Here is a 24197-nt window from a genome sequence, read left to right on the forward strand (position 1 = left end):
GATTGTATGGTTGCCCAGAGCTCTCCCCAACTCTGGTGACGGGCAATATACAATCACCTCATTATTTTAGCCAGTGCCAGTCAGGATCTTGTAACTTGGAGACCAAATTTTCCTTAGTTTTTTATAATGTTTCAAGTTTTTATTTAAATTTTTATTTTAAATTCTAGTCAGTTAACATCTAGTGTAATATTAGTTTCAGGAGTAGAGTTTAGTGATTCATCATTTCCATACAACGCCCAGTGCTCATCACAAGTGTTTTCTTACTGATACAGATCCAGAAATACCCTAAAGCTGACTTCTCAAGGCTGGTGTTCTCTCTTCCCCCAAACCCAGGGCCTCCACACCTGCCCTCCTGGCTTCGCTTCCCCCATCTGTCTCCGGCCTCAACCACAGCCTGACACCTTCTGATGCCTTCCTCTGGATGCCCCTCTAGCCCTTCACACCCACCATGTTCCAAACAAGCCTCAGTGTCTCCCTTCAAATGTGTTTTTTCCTCCCAGGTCCCCATCTCAGGGGTAGCCAACCATCCTTGTGCCTTTCCCCAGCCTTGTCTTGCCCAAGACTGTAAGGCCTACACAGGGCCTGCCCACTTGGCCTCCTACGCATGACCCCTCCACGGCCCCTCTTCCCTTCCCTCGGCCCTGCCCATGCCATCGTCCTCTGCTCTGTTCCTGCGCTAACCTCCCCTGTGCTCCCAGCTCAGTCTCCCCCTCTGGTCCACCTCCACACAGCAGCTAAAGCCCAAATCCGACCACAGCCCTCTCCTGCTCAAAAACCTTCCATGGCTCTCTAGTGCTTTCAAGAAAGAGGCCAGGTTCCCAAACTGGTCATTTAAGGACACTTAAGATCCACCCATGTCCACCACTCCTCCCTCCTTCCCCCTACCCCATATTCCGGTGACAGTAAACCACTTGCCTGAAGCTGACATTGACAGGCTTTCCTACCTCCAGACGCACACAGTTTCCGCTGCCTGGAGTGCCTCCTGCGCCCTTTCTTCCCTGAATGTTATCAAGGTCCTGCTCAAATGCCCCATCCCTTCCGTAACTTCCACCAGACTTGGCAGAGGGAATGGTTCAATAGACGGGCCCATGGCTAGCAAGTGCTCTGATGTACCAGCTGCGTACCAGTACGCAGAAAACCTGTCACCTCCTAGTTCTGTGTCTGAGACCTTGTGCCTCAGTTTCCTCATCTGCCGAAAAAGGTGAAGATGTTACCTTCCTCGTATGTAAAGTACCTGGAGCAGGGCCTGGCCAAAGAAAGCACAGAATACTGGGGCCGGCTCTGTGACATCATCTTGGAAGTAATTACTGTTCTTGTGGCCATTTTACAGATGACATAACTCAGAATCACAGAGGTGAAGTAACTGCCCGAGGACAGAGGCAGGACGCAGCAGAACTGGGATCTGAGCCCAAGCAGGCTGGCTCCAGAGGCCAGTGTACTTTATACAGTTAGCCTCAGGAGGTGGGGACAGCTGTTACACTGGGATCCCGGCTCAGAGCAGGGCTGTCTGTGCCGTCCGGATCCAGGCTGGGTCCTGTCTCAGCTTCCAGCCGGTTGGGTGGCCAAGGAGGGTTCTATCCCACAGGCCTATGCCCGGGCTCCTCCACACGGATCTCGCTCCCTAGCGTCACTTGAGAAAAACAAGTCGGGTCCACCTTCTTCCCCTGCGTCCTTATCCCTTCTTCCAGGAAGCCCTCCCTGACCTTGCAGGCTGTACTGGGCCCAATCCCTGTGCTTCCTCCCCCTGAACCCCGCCCCCTCCACCCATGCTTTCTGGAACACACCTCTCTGCCTCCTCCGTGAAGTCCTGCCTATCCTGGATGGCTGCTGTGTGGGGACAGATCTGTCTTCCTCACTGGACTGGGAACCCAGGAAAGCTGGGCCCAGGGCCACCTCAATGCTCCTGGGTCCCTCACGCTGCCCAGCCTGCGGCCTGCCCAGAGGGAGTTCTAGATGAATGAATATATTCTTTCCATTTGACAGATGAGGAGATCAAAGCCCAGACAGGGGCAGCCATTTGCCCAAAGTATAGTGACCCATCAGGTGCCAGAAATGAGGTCTGAGCCTAGAAACTGCTAGAACGGGCCAGTGAAGAGTGGCTGAGGGAGAGGCAGATGGAGTCAGTGACAGAATGAGACACAAAAAGAGTGAGAGGGAAAGCCAGAGAGCCCAGAGTTAGGGGAGTAAGAGAAGGGGCAGGGAGGGGGTTCCCAAAACAGGGCCATGGCGGTGCCCCGTGGAGCCTGGGACAGGTACAACAAAGGACGGACAGCTGGTGGCAATGCCTCGTGAACCCTGCGAACACAGGCCTGTGCTCAAGGACGGTCCAGTAGAGCCGCTCCAGTCACGGGGGCCCCTAAGCCGCGGGCCAGGTCCTGCCAGCCTCAGGGCACCCGCCCCGGCTACCTGGGGATGGAGGCATAGTCAGGGTGGGCGTCAGCAGCAAGCTGCTGATGCGGTTCTGGCTGGGGGTCTACAATGCCCACACGATCATCCTCAGACTCGCTGAAGCTGGCAGGACACGGACTGGGCAGCAGGATGAGATCCGTGAGGCCATGAAGGTCCGACACGTGACGGAAACTCTGCAGCAGAAGCATCATGACGACCAGGCCCAGGAAGAGGTAGACTGTGGAGAGGGTGGAGGGGTGATGGGCAGGCTCAGACCCGCAGGGCAGGGCTCCCCCCGCAACCCTGGAGACCCTCCAGGGCAAGGCTGTGCCCCCCCACCCCTGCCCCGCCCCGGCCAGCCCACAGGCCCGCTCACCTGTGACCAGCACCTTGTAGAGGGCCCGGTAGGGCTGGCCGGGAGCCTCTCCGGGCACATAGTCACCCAGGCCGATGGTGGACAGGGAGATGAAGCAGAAGTAGAAGGCGTCCAGGAAGCTCCAGGCCTCCTCCAGGTGAGCAAAGACGGCAGCCGGCACCAGGAAGCAGACGGTCACGGCTACACCCAGCAGCACCACCAGGTGCCAGCGGGCTGCCCGCCGGAGGCCCCAGCCCCAGCGCGTGGTCAGCCAGGAGAGGGGTGCGTGGGTCAGCAGCAGCGACAGGCGCTGGGCCGAGGACGTCAGCAGCAGCATGGTGGCCGGCACGCCCAGGAGCGCGAAAGCAATGGAAAAGGCCTTGCCTGCATCGGTCAGTGGCGTTGTGTACCCGTAGCCTGGGGGAGCAAGGGGAAATCCTGCCATCAGCCTGGTGCATCTATTGGGGGGGGAGCTGTGACCACCCTAAATGACACTTCATTTCACCCCAAAACCTGCTCCTCCCACAGCCTCTCATCTCCAGCAATGGCACCGCCGTCCCTCCACTGCTCAGGCCGGGAGCCTTGTCATCCATGACTCTCACACCCACTTTCGGCCTCCTCCCTCCCTGGACTCCCTTCTCCCTCACTCCCGCCCTTGCCCCGAGTCTGTCTGCCATCAATCCCCCCGTTTCTACCCCCCACCTCACACATGGGGTCCAGAGGGACCCTATGAACACCTGAGTAGGGTCATGATCCTCCCACACCTAAGAGCCCATCTGTGGCTCCATTCCATTCAAGCGAAAGGACAAAGCCCTCATCATGACCCACAAGGCCCCCGTGGCACACTCCCACCTCAGAGCCTTTGCACAGTGCACGACCATTCTTCTCCCCCATGGAAAGCTCTCCCCCCAAGGCTGGTACCCTCTATTCCTCCCTTTAGGTCTTTGCCCAAATGTCAGTTTTTCAGCAGGGACTTTCCTTACTCCCTTATTAAATTGTTACACCCTCTGACCAAAGTCTTTTTTTTTTTTTTTTTTTTTTTTTGGTTTGTTTTCATAGTGCTTCAACCTTCTGGTAAACCATGTGGTTTACTTATTTGGTTGGCATCCCTCTCGTGACTAGAGTGCAGCTGCAGGACAGGAGAGGCTCCTGCCTGTTTGGTTCACTCACTGCCAAAGCCCCAGCATCCGACCCAGAGCAGGCCCTCGATCATATAGTCAGAATAATGAATGAAGGGTGTAGGTTCTATGCTTAGCTCAGAACCTCCATGTCCCTTCCTCTAAAATGGGTGTGATGAGCCCCACTGGGCTCCCGGAGGGCTGCGGGAATGCAAAGAAGGTCGGTGCGGCTGTGGGCGCTGCACACAGAAAGAGGGTAAAAGAGAGTTCGGGTATGGGGGACACTGGCCCACTTCGGCCATGTGTAATTTAAAATCTCTCTCTTTTTTTTTTTTCCACAAATAAATAAAATCAAAGGGTCAGAGATAAGACTGGGGGCGGTAAGGGCCCTGGTTTATGTTGACAGTAAAATGTTGTGCCAAGGGACTCCTGAGTGGCTCAGTCAGTTAAACGGCTGCCTTCAGCTCAGGTCATGATCTCAGGGTCCTGGGATCAAGCCCCACATCAGCCTCCTTGGTGAGCAGAGAGCTTGCTTCTCCCTCTGCCTGTGGCTCCCTCTGCTTGTGTATGTGCTCTCTCTCTCTCTTTCTCAATCTCTCTCTCTGATAAGTAGATAAAACAAAATCTTTAAAAAAAAATGTGATGCCAAAATGACCATGGGTTCACCCTGTGATCAATAAGAAAATGCAGAACCCGCACACACACACAAGCGGGCATTCACCGGTCCTTTCTCAAAAGAACCGGAAGCCAGGCCTGAAGAGAGACCACAAGAGCCAAAACACGAAGCCACCAAGGGTCCACCAACAGATGACTGGTAAAAAAAAGGTGGGATATACATATAATGGGATATTATTTAGCCGGGAAAAGCAAATTCTGAGGCATGCTACAGCAGGATGAACCCTGAGGGCATTACGCTCAGTGAACCGAGCTAGTCACAAAAAGACAAACACTGTATGTTTGCACTGATCCCAGGCACTTCGAGTAGTTCATAGAAATAGAAACAGAAAGTAGAAAGTAGAATGGTGGTTATCAGGGGCTGCAGAGAGTGGAGAATGGGGAGATACTGTTTGATGGGTATAGTTTCAGGTCTCTTTCTTTCTCTCTTTTTTATTTATTTTATTTTTTTTTAGATTTCATTATTTATTTGATAGACAGAGATCACAAGTAGGCAGAGAGGCAGGCAGAGAGAGAGGGGGAAGCAGGCTCCCCGCTGAGCAGAGAGCCTGATGCGGGGCTTGATCCCAGGACCCCGAGATCATGACCTGAGCCTAAGGCAGAGGCTTTAGCCCACTGAGCCACCCAGGTGGCTCTTTTTTAAAGAGAGAGAGTACGCACATGACCTGGGCCAGGAGGGGCAGAGGGAGAGAGAGAATCCCAAGCAGACTCTACATGCAGGGCAGAGCCGGACATAGGGCTAGATCTCATGACCCTGACATCAGACCCGAGCCAAATCCAGAGTCTGATGCTTAATTGACGGAACCACCCAGATGCCCCAGTGTTCTCTTTTTTTAGGAAGGTCTGTGCCCAACGTGGAGCCTGAACTCTCAAGCCCGAGAGAAAGAGTAGCATGCTTCACTGAATGAGCTGGCCAGGCCCCCCTGTAGTTTCAGTTGTGGAAGATAAAAAGAGTTCTGGAGATGGACGGAGGTGATGGTTGTGTAACAGTCTGGATGTGCTTACTACTGCCGAACTGTATGCACAAAAATGGTTAAGATGGTAAATTTTAAGTGTTTGCTGGACAAAAATGTCTAGAAGTTGCTTGCTTCTCTCGGGTATAACTCACTGATCAGAAATTATTCCGGAAGTCATGCCTAGCTGCAAGGGAGGAGTGTCCAGCAAAACTCATTTTACCCCAGTTTTTAAAAGCTGTGTTAAAATACACAGACACTCCCCCACCCCCAGCTGAGCAGGGAGCCAGAAGCCGGCTTGACACTGGGCTCAATCCTAGGATCTTGAGATCAGGATCTGAGCTAAAGGCAGATGCCCAGCTGACTGAGCCACCCAGGGACCCTCCAAAACTCCAGTCCAGTGTCAAGCCTGCTTCTGGCTCCCTGTTCAGCGGGGGTCTGCTTCTCTCTCTCCCTCTGACCCTCCTCCTCTGCTTCTTTTTTCTTTCTCAAATAAATGCAATCTTTAAAAAAAAAAAAAAAAAAAGAAGAGGATGCCTATCCCCTTTCTTTCCTTCCTCCTCCTGCTGGCTGGAACATAAACATGAAGGCTGGACTTGAGTAGCTATATTGGACCATGAGGTGACCTTGTGAATGGAAATTGCACAGAGGACCACAGGGTCTCTGACCATACAGCACCATTCTGGTCTTGGACTGATAACCTTGAATGTGAGCACGAAATAACTTTCATCTATATAAACAACTGTTCTGTGAGATTTATCACTTATGGCTCCAACCCTCATTAATCACAAGGATTTGGATGGAGAAACTCCGGCAGCCCAGCTGAAATGATAGGTTTGCAAATGACACAAAAACCTTATAAACAGAAAAACCATAGAGTTCACATAGAACAGAAGCTGTGGGCCTTTACTGACCACCTCTAATAGCTGAGTGCCAATCAGGGCTTCGCCACGTATTCCCTGCCTGACCTTGGTCGCGTGCCTTCTCCTCTCTGAGCCCCAGTTGGCCCCTAGTACCACCAAATGGGCTCATGAACAGCCCCCATCTTCAAGGACAAGTGCAGTAACCCTCTCTGGTTGGGACAGGACGCAGCACTGAGCAAGGGCATGGGAAGAGTTAGCGTGATTGTCATGCTCACTTCCCCTCTCCTGGTTCCCAGTTCCGGGGGACTGACCCTCCACCAAGGCCTCAACTACAGACATTGGCCCGGCTGCGGCTGCCTCGGCGGAGTCCAGGCCCAGGTCTTCCACAAAAGACGCGGGCCTATGACACAACCAGGACACTCTTCTGAATCATGTCTGGTTTTCTGCTTCTCTCGATACATTCAGGGCTCCGGGTTCACCGACAATGATTACAACCCAGGCTCAGTAAACCTGTTATTACCAGCACTTCCCACGGACGAGGACTCTCTCCTTGACCAAATGGTCAGTCGGGTTCCTCTGCACTCTCGTCTTGACTCCGCTGTGTTTTAGCTGCGATCCTAAGCCACTTTAGGAAGAATCCCTCCTCCCCTCCGTGTCACCGCTCAGTCATTTTTCCAACCACTGAACCCCTGAGGCCACCCTCTGCTCTAAATCTCCAGCTGCCTTCACTATGTTTGGAGCTGAGGTCAGTCTCTCTCCCCTATGGCAAAAACCTACCATTTTTTTTTTTAAAGATTTTATTTATGTATTTGAGAGAGAGACAGTGAGAGAGAGCATGAGCGAGAAGGGCAGAGGGAGAAGCAGACTCCCCATGGAGCTGGGAGCCCGATGTGGGACTCGAACCCGGGACTCCGGGATCATGACCTGGGCCGAAGGCAGTCATCCAACCAACTGAGCCACCCAGGCGTCCCAAAAACCTACCATTTTTAACAAATGTCAGAATAACCTTTCCTTCCACACTACACACGTGTATCACCCTTCTCCATGCAAGCCGAGGAAGCCCCAAGTGGTGTGTTGGTTAAAAGCACAGGACTCTGAGCCCTTGTGGCGTCAGTTCAACTCTCCACATTGCACGTCCCTACCTGTGGGGTCTTGGGCAAACTGTCCAATCTCTCTGGGCTTCAGCGTATTTCGATGAGAAAACAGCGCCATGAATGGTACCTGCCTCTCAAGGCCGTGTGCTGACCAAGGTAAAGGCCATCCGCGCTAAGTCCTCTATAGGTTTCATGATTACTGTGATGTGGGGACTGTTACGATCTCCATTTCAGAGATGAGCTACAACCCCCGAGGCCCAAAGGAGCAACAGCTGCACAGAAAGGCAAACCCAGGCTGTGCCTGCCTTGAGTTTGGCTTCTGCACCTGTCCTGGCGGGGACGACTTCTCAGAAGCCAGGATCTGGAAGGAGGCAGAGAGAGACGCTGAAGGGACCCCGTGGAGCCTAGGAGCAGGTCGGACAGGCCCGGCCAGCTGGGTAGAACAGAGTCTGGGAGAAGTACCCAGCCCTGCTGCCTGTGGTCTTGGTTTGCTGGTCCACACCACAGAGCTCTAAGCCAGTGGCCACCTGCTACTTCTGGGAGGTGGAGGAGTTAAGAGTCTGGGCCTGTCCCAGCTTCCTCCCCCAGTCCAAATCCCCAGTAGAGGTGAAGAGGAAGTTTGGGGGCTGGGGAAAGGCAGTGGGAGGAGCAGCAGATCTTGATGACAAAGGAATTTCCCAGGTCTGAGTGCTGAAGCAGGAAAGGATTTTTAGAATAGGGCTGGGGGGAGGGGGTCAGTTCCACTTGGTGGAGAGGGGTGTTCAGAGAAGGGGAGTCAGTAACCTGAAATCAGAGGCCAGCGTCCTGGTTCAGAATGGATCCTGGCTCAGGGCTGGGGTCCTGAGTCCCAAGGAAGGAGGGGACAGGCACTGCTGGTGGCATCTTGCCAATCATGAAATAGAACTGGGAGGGGAATCCTCAGGCAAGGGCGCTTCTGAGCCTGTGGAAGCTTGAGGGGATGTGATGGGAGTAGACAATGCTACAGGGATGATGGGAGGAGGCGGGTGTCCCAGGTCCTGGCTGAGAGTGTGAAGGGTGGAAAGAGGTCACGAGTGGGTACTGAGAAGGGTTTCAGGGTGCTGAGGGCCTGGAGTGTCTTTGACAGAGGGGAGAGTTTCCAGTTCAAAGCCAAGGGGAGCAGTGTTGGGGTGGAGATGGAGGTCCCACTTGTGGGTCTGGAGAATACTAGAGGGGAGTCAGGTGCCCAGCAGATTCCCCTTCTTAGGAAGTCCAGGGTGAGCAGGGGGTCCCGGGATAGGGGTAGTGGGTGCAGAGAACAGAGTCTCTCAGCTGGCATCCTGGGGGGTAGGGGGTGTGAAGCGGGATTCTGCTCTCGATGACAGTGTGTGTGGGAGGCACCGGGGTCCCTCCTGATAGAAAGTCCAGGTGGTTCCAGGGCTCTTACTGAAGGGTTCCAGGGTCCAGAGAGTGGCAAGAGTCTCATCTAGGGGTTCTTGCGTTCAAAGAGACTCTCATGGAGATGTCCCTAGTTTGGAAAGTGCTAGAAGTTTTGTTGGAGCTGGTTCTGGGACTGCAGAGGTGGAAGTCCTGGCTGAGAGGATTCTGGTGGGAAAGCCAGAGATCCTTTCTGGAGGGTGCTCTAGCTGCCTCCACGGCGGGTCCCTCTCACACATCCACCCTTGGGGAGCTGCTGACCTGGAAGTCCCAGGTTCAGAGGGATCGGGATGGTCCTGTTGGGAGGAAACCCCTGCCTTGAAGGCTCCCAATACAGGGGAGATGTCAAGATGGAGGGGTCCTGTATCTACAGTCAGGGCTACCTGCTGGGGAATATGAGGCTGAGGGTTGGTCCTTGGTCTGGAGGAGGGCAGGGTGCCCTTGCTGGGGAGTGGTCTAGGTCCACGGGGGTGGAAGTCACCCATCAGGGCCCAGGTCCCTGTTGAGGGATCTGTACTGGCAGTGCAGTCTTTAGCAACGGTGCCCTGAGAGGATGTAGACATTCATGGTCCTCACTGGGGCACCAGGGCCAGGAGGAGGCTGCGGTAGGACTTCCCAAGGAGCATCCCTAAAGGACATATCTGGAGACTCAGGAGACATTGTGGACAGAATGGCAGTCTGAGCCCAGAGACAAGGACAGAGGTCCCTGCGTGTCTGAGGTCCGGGTCCAGAGAGGGTGAGGGTCCCCCGAAGCAGGGTCCTAGGTTTTAGCTGGAGGTCTCTGAACATAATCCTAGGCCCAGAGGGGACTGGACGGGCACGGGTCTCCAAGGGGGTTCAGGCAGAGGAATGGGGTCCCAAATGCTCCCTGGAAGGTACTCTGAGGGCAGCCCTAGTCCCAAAGGGAACTGTGTTGGGGGATTCCTGCTGGGAGGAAGGGCTTCGATGGGGGTTAACCAAAGGGGGGGTTCTCGCCGGTGTGCACCCTAGGTCCTCGTTGGGGGTTTTCCTGGGGGATCCTAGTCCCAGAGCGGACTGGAAGCGATCTGCGGGGATAAGAGTACTTCGCAATGACGCCCGGGGTCCCCAGATGGGGCAGCGCTCACGTACCCACGGTGGTGACCAGCGTGCTGGCGAAGAAGAGCGCCGAGGCAAAGTCCCAGGCGGGGTCCGAGGCGTTGGCGGGCCCCGAAGCGTTGGCGAGCGCAGCGCGCCCCAGCCGTCCGGCCGCCAGCACCCGCTCCACGAAGGCGTCCAGGGCCGGGGCGGCCACGCACGGGCTGCGCCGCAGCAGTTCCTCGCGCAGCGTCTCCAGCTCGGCCCGGAGGCGAGCTTCGTGGGGCCGCTCCAGCCGCGCCACCAGCAGCGCGCCCAGCACCAGGTAGACCGCGTACGCGGCCAGGGCGCCCGCCAGGAGTGCGCCCCGCCGCATGGCGCCTGCCGCGACCTGCTCTCCACCGCCCCCGCCGCCCCGCTGACGTGGCCCCCGCCTCCTGGCAGCCCGGAGCCCAGCTTCAGTTCCGGCAGGGCTCGAGGCGCGGCTGCGGGCGCCCCGAAGAGGAAGAGGGAAAAATGGGGGGGGGAGGCCCCGCCTCCGGTAAACTGAGGCACGCCCCAGCGCCAGGTGTTGAGTGCCGGGAGGGCGGAGCCCCGCGCTCCTGGACCGAGGACACCAACAGGATGGACAGGGTGGAGGGGTTTCTCCATTCCTTCCATTCCTTCCCTCTCGTCCTCCCAGTAGCCTGGGCTCCCTAAGTTAGAGAAAATCTCCACTCTTTTCCACTGGCCGACCGGGAAGTCGCTCCCTAACTCCCTGGGGCCATCACGAAGATTGTGCACTGCATCGGGGCGCGTGGCTGGAGACAAGGGGACAGACTGAAATTCGGTCCTTGCTCCATTCGCCTAGTCCTGCGTTCTGGATTGGGGCTGCACCCGCCCGGAGGGGACACTGTATAATTCACAAGGAGGGGGGCGCCTGGGGGACTCAGAGTGCTGGGCGCGCAGGACTCTTGGTTTGCGCTCAGGTAGTGATCTCATGGGCTGTGGGATCCTGCTGGGGTCGGACCTGGCTCAGCCCGGAATCTTCTTGAAGAGTCTCTCCCTCTGCACTTCCCTCTACTCACAGGCGCACAATCCCTCTCTCTTTCTAAAATAAATAAATCTTTAAAAAATTTTCAGAGGGGGCGCCTGGGTGGTTCAGTGGGTTAAAGCCTCTTCCTTCAGCTCAGGTCATGGTCTCAGGGTCCTGGGATAGAACCCTGCATCCAGGTCTCTGCTCAGCAGGGAGCCTGCTTCCCCCTCTCTCTCTGCCTTCCTCTCTGCCTACTTGTGATCTCTGTCTGACAAGCAAATAAATAAAATCTTAAAAAAAAAAAAAAAAAAAGCCTCTGCCTTCAGCTCAGGGCATGATCCCAGGTCCTGGGATCGAGACCCGCCTCAGGCTCTCTGCTCCACAGAGAGCCTGCTTCCTCCTCCCTCTCTCTGCCTGCCTCTCTGCCTACTTGTGATCTCTGTCTGTCAAATAAATAAATAAAATCTTAAAAAAAATTTCAGAGAATCTTAACTGTACAGAACAAGTTGAAGGTTGCTGGAGGGGAGGTAAGTGAAGGGATAGGGAACTGGGTGATGGGCCTAAAGGAGGGCGCCTGATGGAACGAGCACTGGGCATCACTAATTCTACCCCGAAATTAAATACATTATATGTTAACTAACTTGAATTTAGATAAAAATAATAATGATAATAATTCACAACAAGGGACACCACAAGGCAGGTATCCCCTATCCCTCACAGACAGAGGGAGGATCCTTAGCTCAAATATCTGTTCAGCACCTACTTCGTATCTGGCCCTTTGGTGGGGACACAGCAGTGACCCAGACAGCTCTAGACCTAGCCCGCAGTGGCAGGGGGTGGGTGGGGTCCCAGCACTTCAAGTTCTAGACCTTGGCCGTGGGGGCGGGGAGAGGGGTGCTCCCAGAGTGGCAGCCAAGAAGGTCAGGGGTGTGATGAGGGAAGCACAGACAGAGTGACTGGAGCTGGGACGGGGGACACCGAAAAGACTGGGGATGGATCCCCCAGGAAGCCAGAGGAGATAACTGATCCAACTTAGATGGGGTGAAGAGAGCTTCCTAAGGAAAGGGATGTTTGAACTGAGGCATTAAGGGAGAGCAGGAGTAGGCCAGGGTCCCTCTTCTAGCAGAACCACAGTACACCCCTCTATTTAGGGGGGTGGGAGTTCTTCCCTGCTCCCTGTTTTTCTCCACATACACTTCCAGCTGTAACTCAGTACTCTCCCTAATGGCCATTGGAGGGCAGCCAGGAATCTCGACCACATAAGAATGGCAAAGGAGCAGGGCTTGGGGCCTGGCTAGGACACACCCCAGCTGGTTCTATTTATGAAGCTGTGACAGTTCTAGGGGCAGAGCCCAACTTGAGGCTGACAACCCACAGGAAGAGACACTTGATGATAAAAACAGAAAAACGGCAGCTGCCAGTGATCACAGGCTTACACTACGTCAGGCCCTGTGGACACAGTGGCCTTGTAGTGAATCCTCGACCTCTCCTATATCATTCCCATTAAACAGATGAGAACATTTAGGCTGAAAAAGGGTCCAGTCGCACAACTCGTAAGGGGTAAATACGAGGCCAGCTGGAAGCCAACACGCTTCCTTTATTAATATTAATATCACAAAATATTCACGGAAGAACTTAAGACAGGGAGAGCTGCAGATGAAAAATGTTGGGGGGAGGGCTGGATGATAAGCCAGGGGTCCAGAGGAGGAATACAGGTACCTCAGTCATGAAAAAAGGACCGCGACTGAGCCAGGGCTCATAACTGAGAGGCCAGACCAGTCCTCGAGGTCCCTAGAAAAGACAATATCTCAGAGGAAGAACGGGAAAGCCACAGTGACAGGGTCACTTGCTGACATCCTTCCGGAGTGCTATCACTGCCCAGAAGTAGCTTCTACCATTACTTTTGCCTGAGACAGGCGGAGGGGACTGAGGGACAGAGAGACTAAGGAGCCTTCATTTTTAGGGTTGCTCGCTTGCTGATGTGCCTCTGCGTGATCCGTGTGGCTGGAGGTTGTGCAGTGGTTTCGGCAAACCCGGCAAAGCCAGGTCGCGACGCCCGAGCATTTTTACGACACCTGGTTCTTCCTACCTAATTTATCGGGTGCCCTTTTCTCACTCTAAATACTCACCTTAATACTTAAGGTCTGCCGAAATTGTATAAGCGTTAGAGTCTGCACAACTCCGCTTAGCACCCTCGAGAATACAAATGGATCTCTCCTCCCCGCCGCACGCCCTTCCCTGGCTCCCCAGTGCTCTCAGCGACCCAAATCAACCCTCTGTCTCCATTTCCCGTCGGTCTCATCCCTTGATGCCTACACTTCCCATCATGCACGATAGAGCCAACTCCTAGCTTGTCCTCGGCCCCGCCCTCTCGCTCCACTAGCTCTGACTCTCGCCTTCCGCCACCGGCCTCCAGTCCCCGCCTCTTACCTACTGCCAACTCGTAAGGGCCTCCGCGAGGGGCGTGGCCTCTGAGCTATCGTGACACCCATTGGCTGTCGCGTCGTCGGTGGGCCGTGGCTACGGGAGCCGGGCGGGCACATTTCGAACCGTGGCTGGGGCGGCGGCGGCTGCGGCGGCTGCGGCGGCTGCGACGGTGAAGGATGCACCCGGCAGGCTTGGCGGCGGCGGGGACGCCCCGGCAGCGTAAGTGGCGTACGTGGCCAGTCGTGGAGATCGGGGCGGTGGGGGTGGGGTGGCTGGCTGGGGCGTGGCGGGGCCGCCGCGGCAGTTGGCGAGGTCGCTGCAGGTCGGAGGTCACGGGGTCAGGGAGCTGGAGCTTCGGGGTGTGCGCTGCGCTGGGATGCCAGGACCGGGTAGGGGGCGCGTTGGGGTCGATCCTTCTTTAGGAAATTACTTTGGGAGAATACAACTTTAGGCAGGATATTGTGCTCTACAGGAAAACGGGACTTTCATTCATTTGCAGTTAGCGATCAGCCTTCTCCCCAGCCTCCGGTGGCCTCGGGCTGTCGCCCACGCTCCTCAGGACAGCGTTCAGAGCCCTTCGTGAGCTGAGAGGACCCTGTTTACCTCTCATTTAAGATTTGAACCTGTATATCTTGTACTCTACACTCCTTTTTCCGTCTCTGTTAATTTGTATTTCTCTTGAAGTTCTTCATCTCGTTGAGTGTGCGTGCATCTCATTTCTTCATTGAGCAGATCCTGCCTCAGCTCCCCTAGGGCCAGGCAGGACCTGTGCTGGAATCTGGGTACCTGGTAATAACCAGCCTAGCAGTAGTCCTTGGTAACTTCCAACTCCGAGTTTAGCGGTGTGACAGACGCCAAACTCGGAACAAGCAAGTCAGCGGGAAAATCTGGGGAGTGATTTTTCCCTGTAAAGGGAAGAATCAAGGATTCAGTGGAGGTTCAGAGGCCTGATGTCCTCGTTCCTCCCTTCAGCCATTAATAAGGTGCATGGTGGGCCACGTGGTGGGTGATGCTGGGGCCACAGCCCTGGTTCCTGTCCTCATGGAGCTACCAGTACAGAGCCTCCGTGCTGTGTTGCAGGTGTTAATCAATCGTGGGAAGATATTCCACAGTGCTGGCACTGCATGTTCCAAGGCCTGTGTGGGCCAGGAGCTTGGCAGAGTCAGGGCCCAAGAGGCCAGTGTGTGATTGGGTGCAGTGAGGCCCAAGTGGTAGCAAACGAAGGTGGCTGGCCAGGCTGGGGTCATGCCAGGCCTTGTAGGCCTGTAGATTTTATTCCCCGCACAGTGGGGACTGATCTTAGGCAAGGGACAAGAGATGTTCCCTTGCACATTTAAGATCACTGTGACTGCTGACTGGAGAGAAGGTTGGCGGAGCAAGAATGGGCAAGGGGATTTAGGAGGAGGACATTTAAGTCACGTTCAAGACCATGGAGTCTGCAAGGGGAGGGTAAACATTGAGACATAGTGGGTGAGAACTGGCAATTAGTTGATTGGGTGCGAGAGAGAAGGGGAATCAGAAGCTTGGACACTGGGGGATGGGCACTGTCGGGAGCTGGATGGACCTGGGTTTGGGAGCAGGAGAGAAGTGGTGGCTGGAGACAGGGCCCACCGCCCAAGGCGCACAGTGGCTGGGAAAGCTGCAGGCAGGTGAGAGGCAAAGCCAGAAGTGTGCGAAACTGGGCCACACGTTTCAGGAAGCTAAAAAAAAAAGAAAAAAGTGCGGGGTGGAGAGGGACCAAGCTGGAGACCCTTAGCTCCATAAAGGCAGGACTTTTGGTCTTTTTGATCATTGCTCTGTCCACCACACCTGCAGCAGAGCCTAACACACAGGGGTGCTCAAGAGATGTTTGTGGGGCTCAGGAAAGAGGAGGAGGTGGGTGCAGTGTCTCGGAAGCCAAGAGAGCAGAGAGCATGGTGGCATCACATGCTGCTCAAGCTGGGTGGCAGTGGCTAATGGCCTTGGGCTGGCAGTGTCGAGGGGTGTTTAGGAGGTCAGTGGGAGGCAGAACCCCAAATACTGAGAGCTGAAGGGTGCAACAGGGAGTAAGGAAGGGCTTGCACTAAAGGGGCAGGGGGAAATGCCGGTGAGCCTTGGGGCTAAGTGGGCTGGGATCAGTGCTGCTGGCTTTGGGATTGAGAGCCCTTGGATTTGTCTTCAGGCGACAGAAAACTGAGAGGAAGAGTCTAGGGCCTTGTAATTGACAGTAAGGGACAGGGATCAACAGGCCAGGGGCTGAGGAGTTTATGAGCATCACTGGGCTTTGGGCCATGAACTGTTCCACGGAAGAGAGAACTGAGATGCGGACAGAGTCAGCACACAGATTATCGAGTTCCTCTCCACCATCCAACTGTAACCCTCTTACTTGCTCCCTGGATCCACAGTGGTGCTTGGGACACAGGAGGAGCTCACTCAGTAACTGCTGGGTTAGTGTTGCTTCCGGGTTGGGAGCAGGGACCCTGGGTCCAGAGCACTGGGTTCAAATTCATCCTCTCCACATTCCCTTTCTCTTCTCTTGTCCTTACCCTACCCTGACTAAGCACGCCTCCAGCAAGTCCTGACCCTCTGACCCGCAGCCCCCTCTCCACCACTGCCCCCACCCCTCCATCCCTTCTTCTCCCCCCACCACTCCCCCACTGGAGCAGCTCCCTCCCTCTCCCTGCCCCCCCACCCCAGTTTGTTACCCACAAGAAGCCAGAGGGACCTTTTAAAAACTTGAAGCCTGGCTCTGCTCCATTCTGGCCCAGTGACTTCGGGCAAGGGCCTAAACCTCTCTGGGGCTGGCTTTTCCTGTCTGTAAAGCAGGGGCGGGGGCTAGGGGTGGACAATAGCACTGATGCAGATAAATGAGTTAGTCCATAGCGCATAGAACACAGCACAGGATGTGGCAAGTGCTCACTTGGGGTTTAATTACCTTTAACATCGAGCAGGCCCGCCTGGGCTAGAGTCCTGTCCCGTCACTCACTCAGCCTGGTGCTGCACATAGGTCATACCCACCCCACCCCATCCTGGCCTGTCACCACCTCTGTAACATGGGGTGGGCCCTCATTTCTCAGCATTTCATCAGCCCTCTACTCCAGCCCTATGTTAGGGGCTGGGGATCCAGGCATGAACAAGACCAAGCTCCCCACCTTGGGGGGCTCCCATTTGAATGGGGAGACAGTGAACAAAATAAAGCAAGTGGCCAATGTATGAGCTAGTGTGTTCTGGGTAAAGTAAGTGCACCAGGGAAGGGGGACGGGGAGTGCTGTCAAGGACCATGTGGTTGGAGACAGGATGGTAGGGAAGGCACTGCAGAGCCAAGACCTCAAGGAGGGGAGGGAGCCATGGGGTGGGCACAGGGGGTGCGGGGGGAAGCATTCGGGCAGAAGAACAGCACTCGCAAAGGCCCTGAGGTGGAGCATGCCTGGTGTCTTCGCTGGCCACTGAAGCCCATGTGGCTAGAGCCAACAAGGAGGGGAGCGCAAAGGGAGACACTGACCAAGACCCTATTTGTAAAAGGCTTAGGACAGGATCCTGCGAACAGCAGGCCCAGCACAAAGTAGCTCTCTACATCATCGTCACTGTGGTGTTTTGGATGGATTGAGGACAGGCAGACAGAGCCCGCCTCGCACCTGCCTCGATGCCCATCTGACCTGCAAACCAGTGCTTCATGGCAGCGGGAGAGCAGCACCTACGGCCTGAATGACGCCCCCCACCCTCTTCCCCTGCAGCATCCAAGCGGAGGATCCCGGTGTCCCAGCCCGGCATGGCCGACCCCCACCAGCTCTTCGATGATACGAGTTCGGCCCAGAACCAGGGCTACAGGGCCCAGAGGGCACCCGGTGGCCTGGGCTACCCTGCAGCCTCCGCCTCGCCCCAGGCTGCCTTCCTGGCGGATCCTGTGTCCAACATGGCCATGGCCTATGGGAGCAGCCTGGCCGCCCAGGGCAAGGAGCTGGTGGATAAGAACGTGAGTGCACTGGGCTGCCCCGGGTCGGGGAAAGGCAGGGGACGTGAGGCCAGGGCTTCAGGCGTGGGTTCTGCCTCCCCCTAGATCGACCGCTTCATCCCCGTCACCAAGCTCAAGTACTACTTTGCTGTGGATACCATGTATGTGGGCAAAAAACTGGGCCTGCTCGTCTTCCCCTACCTGCACCAGGTCAGCACTGCGCCACGGAGGGCAACACCATCCGAGGAGGGGGATAGTCTGGGGCTGGTGGGGGGTGGGGGTAGAGGGTGAGTCAGAGGCCAGGTAGGTATTGAGTGGGAGGTAGGCTTGCCCCGAGAGGGGGCCTGGAAGCAGCATGGGAGGAGCCCAGTCTGTGGGTCCCACCTGCTCCCCTCACTCTCCCCACAGGACTGGGAAGTGCAGTACCAGCAAGACACACCTGTGGCTCCTCGCTTTGACGTCAATGCTCCTGACCTCTACATTCCAGGTCTCCCCCTCCCCATCACCGCCCCACACCCTCCTCCCTCTGGGTGGGCACGTCTAGGACAGAGGTCTAGGTGCCTAGTGGCCTGGGATGGTCCATCTTCCTCTGACCAGTGTCTGTGTGTCTGCCTCCCACAGCTATGGCTTTCATCACTTATGTCTTGGTGGCTGGCCTGGCGCTGGGGACCCAGGATAGGTAAGGGAGGCCTGGGGTAGGCAGAGTGGGGTGAGGTTTGGGGGGCTGAGGGGCAGTCAGGAAGGTCTCTTGGATCTCCCTGTCTTGGAACAGCACCATCATGCACCCATCTGGTCCAGGACAGAGCCCTTGGGGTCATGGTCAGTGTTACCCTTGCCTCCTCCCTTGCTTTCCACCCACGTGCAGCCCATTACCACACCTGTGGCCGGTGACTCCATCCTTTTTAACCTCCACCACCAGATCCAGCTCTTCCTCACTGCCTCCTAACCAGCTGCTTTGCCCACATGCCCTCTGTACCCTGACTCCAACAGCAGCCAGGAAGATCTGGTGTGAGACCTGGGTCTGGCCCTGTCTACCCTGCTCAGAAGCTGCCCAGAGCTCTCCCATCCCCAGATCTAGCCCTGGCTCCTTAGTTTCACGCACTGCACTGCCTCCCTGCAGCCTCTCTCTGTCCTGACTCAGAGTCCTGACTCTGCTTCACCATTCTAGTCCTGGTTCCATCCTCCAGAGGGCCTGGTGCTGTCCGTTCCCACCCCAGGGCCTTTGCACATCCAATTCCCTTTGCTCCAGAGTATATTCCTCCCTTGCATCACCTGCTGAGCACCTGCTCACCTGCAACGTCTCCCCTCTGGTGTCAGTTACTCGGGGAAGTCTTCCCACCCCGAACTGGGTGAAGCCCCCACATCTCGCTCATAGGCTCCAGTTCATTTCTTTTGTGGCACTGAACTGTCATTAGAAATCAGTTAATTGTTGTACTTGGGATATGGCAGAGGCCATGGTCCTTCCCCGCCAGTCAACTCCTTATTCCTTCAGGCCTCAGCTCAGGTGTCTTCTCCTCTGGGGGTGCCCTCTGTGACACCTTCTCCTGAGTAGGTCAGGCACCTCCCATGCCCTGTGCTTCCCTCATCCCAGCCCCGACCTCTCAGGGCTGTCACTGAGGACAGGTCCACCTTCCCTGGCACGAGATTTCCAGGAAGATAGAGTCCAGATCCTTCTTGGTCACTGTTCAATCTCTAGCCCCACCCAACACAGGCTGTCCCCAGCTGGATGCTCTGGGAGGGTGTGAGCCGGCCATCGGGGTGACAGTCTGGTGCCTGCAGGTTCTCCCCAGACCTCCTCGGGCTGCAGGCAAGCTCTGCGTTGGCCTGGCTGACCCTGGAGGTGCTGGCCATCCTGCTCAGTCTCTACCTGGTCACTGTCAACACTGACCTCACCACTATTGATCTGGTGGCCTTCTTGGGCTACAAATATGTTGGGTGAGTAATCCCCTTCCCACTTTCCACCCCATCCTCCACCACTGCCCCAGCCCTGAGGCCTTCCCCTCAGATCAGCCTTCCCCTCTCTCCCCAGGATGATTGGCGGGGTCCTTATGGGCCTGCTCTTTGGGAAGATTGGCTACTATCTGGTGCTGGGCTGGTGCTGTGTGTCTATCTTTGTGTTCATGGTGAGCCGGGTGGGGCTGGGGAGGAGGAGGGTTGAGGGCACAAGCCCTGAGTCGGGGTCCCCGGGGCATCCAAGCAGAGGATGTTAGGCAAGGAGTTGAGGTGAGAGCCCCTTCACTGAACTGAGGAGGCTTCAAGTGCCTGTCTCAGCCTGGGGGTCAGCAGGGCTTCCTGGAAGAGGGGGGTATCTAAGCTGGGGTGGGAAGGCAGAGCAGGAGCCAGGCGGCCTGTCAGGCTGGGCTCTCACCCTCACACCACCCTTCCATGGTGGGCTCTCCTGCCAGAGTTTGTTAGGATGAAAAGAGGTATGGTACGCTTGGAAACAGCTTCTCTGGATCCCCAGCAAATTCCTTCCTCTCTTTAAACATGTTTCCCGTTTTGCAGAAAGGGGGGTGATGATGAAGGCACCCCAGGGCCCTGGGAGGAGGCCGCATGAGGAGGTGTGAGGAGCAGAGGGCAAAACTGGTTGGCCAAATCTCACCCTCAGAGAAACTCTGACGTAGAGGTCATTACTTAAAGGTTAAAACAAAAAAACAAAAAAACCTTCCTGGCTTGTGTTGAAAACTGTCATCCAGCCAATATAAGCAGGGTGGCAGTAGCCACGGCTGAGCCTGCTGCCCTCCTCGGGCAGGGTATGAAGCTCCGCTTCTCACTCAGCTCGGAGCCCTCACATTTGCTCCCGAGCCTTGGGGAGAAGGAAGTCCTCACCATCCCTTAGAGGAAATGTGTGGGGGAAACCTAGGCTCCCCACGAGCAGAGAGACTCGAACCCAGCCGCCCCGGTGGAGGGAGAGAGGCAGGACTTGGAAGTACCTGCCCGCGCCTCCGCCCGGCGCGGGACTCAAGGGTGAACCCCCTCCCACCCCAGATCCGGACGTTGCGGCTGAAGATCCTGGCGGAGGCGGCGGCCGAGGGCGTCCCGGTACGCGGGGCCAGGAACCAGCTGCGCATGTATCTGACCATGGCCGTGGCGGCGGCGCAGCCCCTGCTCATGTACTGGCTCACCTTCCACCTGGTGCGGTGAGGGCTGCCCGGCCCACGCCCCCGGCTGCTGCTGCTCCTCGCGGCCGCGCGCCGCTGCCGCTCATCCTCCCGCCCGCCCGCGGGGGCTCCGGCGTCGCCCCCACCCCGAAACCCTGCCCCCGCCCCTCCCCGTCGCCGAGGTGCCGAGATTTCCAGCGGCACCCGCCGCTCGTTAGAGCGGCCGCTGTTCCGGAAACAATAAACGGTGATGGGAACGGCGTGCGCACCTCTCTTTGGCGCGGCCGCCCGGCAGGGGGCAGGCCCGGCCCCGAGAAGGGGGACGGGCGGGGCGGGGCCGGTACCCAGCTTGGCGACCAGAAGGCTACCCGAGAGCCGAGAAAAGGTTTAATGAGACGTCACCGGGCCGGTCAGTGAGAAGTAACCTTCGCCTTCCCTTTCTTCTCCTTCTTCTTTTTCACCTTGGGCTTCTTGACCTTGGCCGGCGTGCTTTCGTGTCCTTGCGAGGCGGCCGCGTGAGGCTGTGGGGCCGAGAGTGGAGGAGATGGAAGGGGAGAGCCAAGGTTAGGACGGTGAGACGACTGTCCGGGACTCTCCCCTCACTTGGGGCGCCTGCTTGCGGGGAGCCTCTTACCTTTCCTTCCATGTCCGAGTCGCTGGAGCTGCCGCTGCTGCTACTGGAGTCCGAGGAGCTGCGGTGACCGTGGCCCTGCCAGTTGGCAGGCGAGGCAGTGAGACCGGGACCCCTGACCCCGCCGCTGTCCCCTTCATCCTAGGAGGGATGTGCCTGGTCCTAAGGTGACTTACCCTTGGTTTGTCAGCCGCCCCTGTCTCTGACGCGCCCTGAACTTTGTGGGGGCCGTGTTTATGGTCTCCCCCCTGGCCCGTCCCCTGAGGCTTCTTGGAGTCTAGGGCTGTAGAGAGAAGTTGGGTGGGTTGGTGCAGGTGCTGCGCATGCGCCCTTGGAGGAGGTTGCTGGGTTTTAGCCTGGCTCCCTGCGTCTCAAATGCCCCATTTCCCAGCTCACCTAAGGCCAAGTCGAACTCCATGGTGGTGAGAGGAGGTCTGTGGGGAGAACCGCCAGTTCCCCGAGGGCAGGGGGAAGGACGAGGGGAGGAGCAGCGGGAACTGCCGGTCCAGGGACTTCTGAGGAGCCCCACCCAACCTGGGTCAGAGTCCTTAGCCTTGACTCATAGCCCCTCCCCAGCACCACCCAGCATTTTTTTCTGTGGGAAATGGGGTGGGAGGACAGTTGATTGCTAAATTTCCACCTGGTGAGCCTTGGCCAGTGAGGGGGGGTGCTGTGTGGGCAGCTGTAGATATCTGGGGAGAGGGCTGAAGCTGTCATCTGCTTTCCCCAAAGGGTCAGATGCCTGCTTTTGAAGAAATAAGAGGGCGCCTCCCAGGGCCCTCTGTACCATTGTAACGCTAACACTCTGTACTTAACTGCGGGCCAGGCACTGTTCCAAGGGCGTCACGCACCATAGCTCCTTTTTTTTTTTTTTAAGATTTTATTTTATTTATTTATTTGACAGAGATCACAAATAGGCAGAGAGTCAGGCAGAGAGGTGGGGGCGGGGAAGCAGGCTCCCTGCTGAGCAGAAAGCCAGATGCGGGGCTTGATCCTAGGACCCTGAGATCATGACCTGAGCTGAAGGCAGAGGCTTAAGCCACTGCACCGCCCAGGCGCCCCACATTAGCTCGCTTTAACCACCCCGGATGCCTTCGTGAGAAGCTATGCCCGAAGGGGTTAAGTGTGGGAACTTGGAACCGACCTCCTGAATTTGAAAACACTGTATCACTCAGTAGTGGGATGAGCTCAGAAAAGTCATTTTGCCCATCTGTACCTCAGTTTATTCGCGTACATGGCAGCCTCCTTATGGGGTTGTTGTCATGGATTCGTGCTCTGCACAGTTCTAGAAACGAATCCACAGCTTGTAAGATAATGTTTAGGCTTTTTAAATTAGAAGGTATGTATTAGTTACTATCCCTATTTTACCCATGAGACCACTGAGGGACCAAACAAGGTGACAAGGGGCCAGTGTAGTATGAATGGCTAGAGCTGGGATTCACACCCAGACAGTGTGGCTCAAGTCCAAGGCTCTGGCCCCTGTGGCTCTCCCTGGAGGGCTCCCCAAGCTGGGCTGTGCCAGTCAGGCTGCTGGGAGGGGTTGGGGAGGGCAGGCCTGAGCCATCCCCTCCCCTTGCTGTGAGGCCAGCTTGCCACCAGCAGCTGGGCCGCCACACTGGTGGGACCCAGGCAGGCAGAGTGACAGCTGGGGCCTGGGGATGATGAGAACCCATGCACTCAGGTCTCTGCTCCAAAGCATATTCCTCAGAGAGGCCTGCCCTAACTGCTGGCTGCCCACAGCCTGTCACTTCGACCTCTTTCCCCTGCTTGATGACCAGCTTAGCCCTTAAAGGCAATAAAAGTTATCTTTATCGTCAATTTCTTCAGCATGTATTTGCTGGGTACCTACTATGTGCCTGGCACAGCTCGGGTGCTGAGGATACAGAGGTTAACAAAACTAGCAAAAGCCCAGCCATGCAGGACTTGATACTCTAGTGGGGGAAACAAGGTGTAAAATGTACAGAATGTTGAAAACAAGAAATGAAAATTTCTATGAGTTGGTAAATGGATATACAAAATGTGAATACGTAACAGGACTCTACTCCACCAAACAAAGGAATGCACTGACATGTACTGCATCATGCAGAAATGTTCTGCCCGGGCACAAGCAGCCAGGCCTAAAGAACCACATACTGTTGTTGGCCAGCGTTCACATCGAGTGTTCAGAGAAGGGTTACTGAGGCAGCAGGTCAGGGGGTGCTGGGAGCTGCATGGGAAAGGGGGATTAACTCTGAGCATGAGAGCTAATTGTGGAGAATGAAAACATGTTTGAAAACTGATTTATGGTAGTAATTCCACCACTTGGTAAAAATGATTAAAAACTGGGGTGCCTGGGTGACGCAGTCAGTTAAGTGTCCCACTCTTGGTTTAGGCTCAGGTCATCATCTGTGTGTGGTGGGATCAAGCCCCATGTTGGGCTCCATGCTCAGCAAGGAGTCTGCACAAGTTTCTCTCTTCCTCTCCCTTTGCCCCTCCCTCCAACTTCTCTAAAAATAAGTAAATCTTGGAAAAAAATTATTAGAAACCCCTGAAGTATACATTTAAAATGGGTGAGTTTTGGGGCACCTAGGTGGCTCCGCAGATTAAACCACTGCCTTCGACTCAGGTCATGATATCAGGGTCCTGGGATCGAGTCCCACATCAGGCTCTCTGCTCAGCAGGGAGCCTGCTTCCCCCTCTCTCTCTGCCTACTTGTGATCTCTCTCTGTCAAATAAATAAATAAAATCTTAAAAAAAAATAAAATAAAATGGGTGAGTTTTATGTAACTTATGCTTGAGGCATAAGTAGTATGTGCTAAGTAGAGAAATACAGCAAGAAAAGGGGGCTAGGTAATAACTACATGGTATGTGGGAGAGAGATTGGATTTTAGTTAAGAGTTACCAAGGAAAGCTTCACTCAAGTCTTTTTTGAATAAAGATCTGAAGATGAGGGGTGCCTGGGTGCCTCAGTCATCTGGGCATCTGCCTTCAGCTCTGGTTGTATGATCCCAGAGTCCCGGGATCGAGCCCATCGGGCTCCCTGCTCAGCGGGGAGTCTGCTTCTCCCTCTCTCTCCTGCTCTCCCCTCTTGTGCTCTCTCTCAAATAAATACAATCTTTTAAAAGGATTCTCTTAAAAAAAAAATCTGAAGATGAGGAGATAAACCATGCAAACACATGGAGAAAGTGTTCTAGGCAGCGGGAATAGCTAGTGCAA

General features: G+C 55.7%; 3 protein-coding genes across 5 annotated transcripts; 1 reads left to right on the forward strand and 2 right to left on the reverse strand.

Moving 5' to 3' along the window:
• Nucleotides 1-176: 176 nt before the first annotated feature.
• On the reverse strand, nt 177-10981 carry KCNK6 (potassium two pore domain channel subfamily K member 6). Its single transcript, XM_032324574.1, has 3 exons — nt 9952-10981; nt 2765-3160; nt 177-2626 (listed from the first exon to the last, which is right to left on the reverse strand). The coding sequence occupies exons 1-3, from the start codon at nt 10271-10273 to the stop codon at nt 2403-2405; spliced, it is 942 nt and encodes a 313-aa protein (XP_032180465.1). The 5' UTR covers nt 10274-10981; the 3' UTR covers nt 177-2402.
• Nucleotides 10982-13425: 2444 nt separating this feature from the next.
• On the forward strand, nt 13426-20628 carry YIF1B (Yip1 interacting factor homolog B, membrane trafficking protein). 3 transcript variants are annotated; one of them, XM_032324575.1, is made up of 8 exons: nt 13426-13567; nt 17053-17291; nt 17376-17480; nt 17679-17757; nt 17892-17949; nt 19050-19205; nt 19300-19393; nt 20259-20628. In XM_032324575.1, exons 1-8 carry the CDS (start codon nt 13516-13518, stop codon nt 20412-20414), a joined length of 939 nt encoding a protein of 312 aa, XP_032180466.1. In that variant the 5' UTR covers nt 13426-13515; the 3' UTR covers nt 20415-20628. The 3 variants fall into 3 exon arrangements, with proteins under 3 accessions (XP_032180466.1, XP_032180467.1, XP_032180468.1); XM_032324576.1 differs by having other exon boundaries at nt 13427-13558; XM_032324577.1 differs by lacking the exon at nt 13426-13567 and adding an exon at nt 13626-13728.
• A 115-nt stretch (nt 20629-20743) lies between these two features.
• On the reverse strand, nt 20744-21521 carry C19H19orf33 (chromosome 19 C19orf33 homolog). Its single transcript, XM_032324578.1, has 4 exons — nt 21399-21521; nt 21179-21285; nt 21006-21080; nt 20744-20892 (listed from the first exon to the last, which is right to left on the reverse strand). Exons 1-4 carry the CDS (start codon nt 21418-21420, stop codon nt 20782-20784), a joined length of 315 nt encoding a protein of 104 aa, XP_032180469.1. The 5' UTR covers nt 21421-21521; the 3' UTR covers nt 20744-20781.
• Nucleotides 21522-24197: the final 2676 nt, after the last annotated feature.

Source organism: Mustela erminea, chromosome 19 (assembly GCF_009829155.1).
Source record: "Mustela erminea isolate mMusErm1 chromosome 19, mMusErm1.Pri, whole genome shotgun sequence".
Classification (NCBI taxonomy): domain Eukaryota; kingdom Metazoa; phylum Chordata; class Mammalia; order Carnivora; family Mustelidae; genus Mustela; species Mustela erminea.

What these genes read in the sequence shown, in the direction of transcription:
- KCNK6 (XM_032324574.1), bottom strand. Translation starts at nt 10,273, where the DNA reads ATGCGGCGGGGCGCACTCCTGGCGGGCGCCCTGGCCGCGTACGCGGTC. An exon ending in CACGCTGGTCACCACCGTGG is followed by an intron (nt 3,161 to 9,951) that starts GTACGTGAGCGC and finishes TTGCTCCCCCAG; the next exon opens with GCTACGGGTACACAACGCCA. An exon ending in CTACAAGGTGCTGGTCACAG is followed by an intron (nt 2,627 to 2,764) that starts GTGAGCGGGCCT and finishes CCCTCTCCACAG; the next exon opens with TCTACCTCTTCCTGGGCCTG.
- YIF1B (XM_032324575.1), top strand. Translation starts at nt 13,516, where the DNA reads ATGCACCCGGCAGGCTTGGCGGCGGCGGGGACGCCCCGGCAGCGTAAG. An exon ending in TCCTGACCTCTACATTCCAG is followed by an intron (nt 17,758 to 17,891) that starts GTCTCCCCCTCC and finishes TGCCTCCCACAG; the next exon opens with CTATGGCTTTCATCACTTAT. An exon ending in TTGGGCTACAAATATGTTGG is followed by an intron (nt 19,206 to 19,299) that starts GTGAGTAATCCC and finishes CTCTCTCCCCAG; the next exon opens with GATGATTGGCGGGGTCCTTA.
- C19H19orf33 (XM_032324578.1), bottom strand. Translation starts at nt 21,420, where the DNA reads ATGGAGTTCGACTTGGCCTTAG. An exon ending in GGAGTTCGACTTGGCCTTAG is followed by an intron (nt 21,286 to 21,398) that starts GTGAGCTGGGAA and finishes TTCTCTCTACAG; the next exon opens with CCCTAGACTCCAAGAAGCCT. An exon ending in ACTCGGACATGGAAGGAAAG is followed by an intron (nt 20,893 to 21,005) that starts GTAAGAGGCTCC and finishes TCGGCCCCACAG; the next exon opens with CCTCACGCGGCCGCCTCGCA.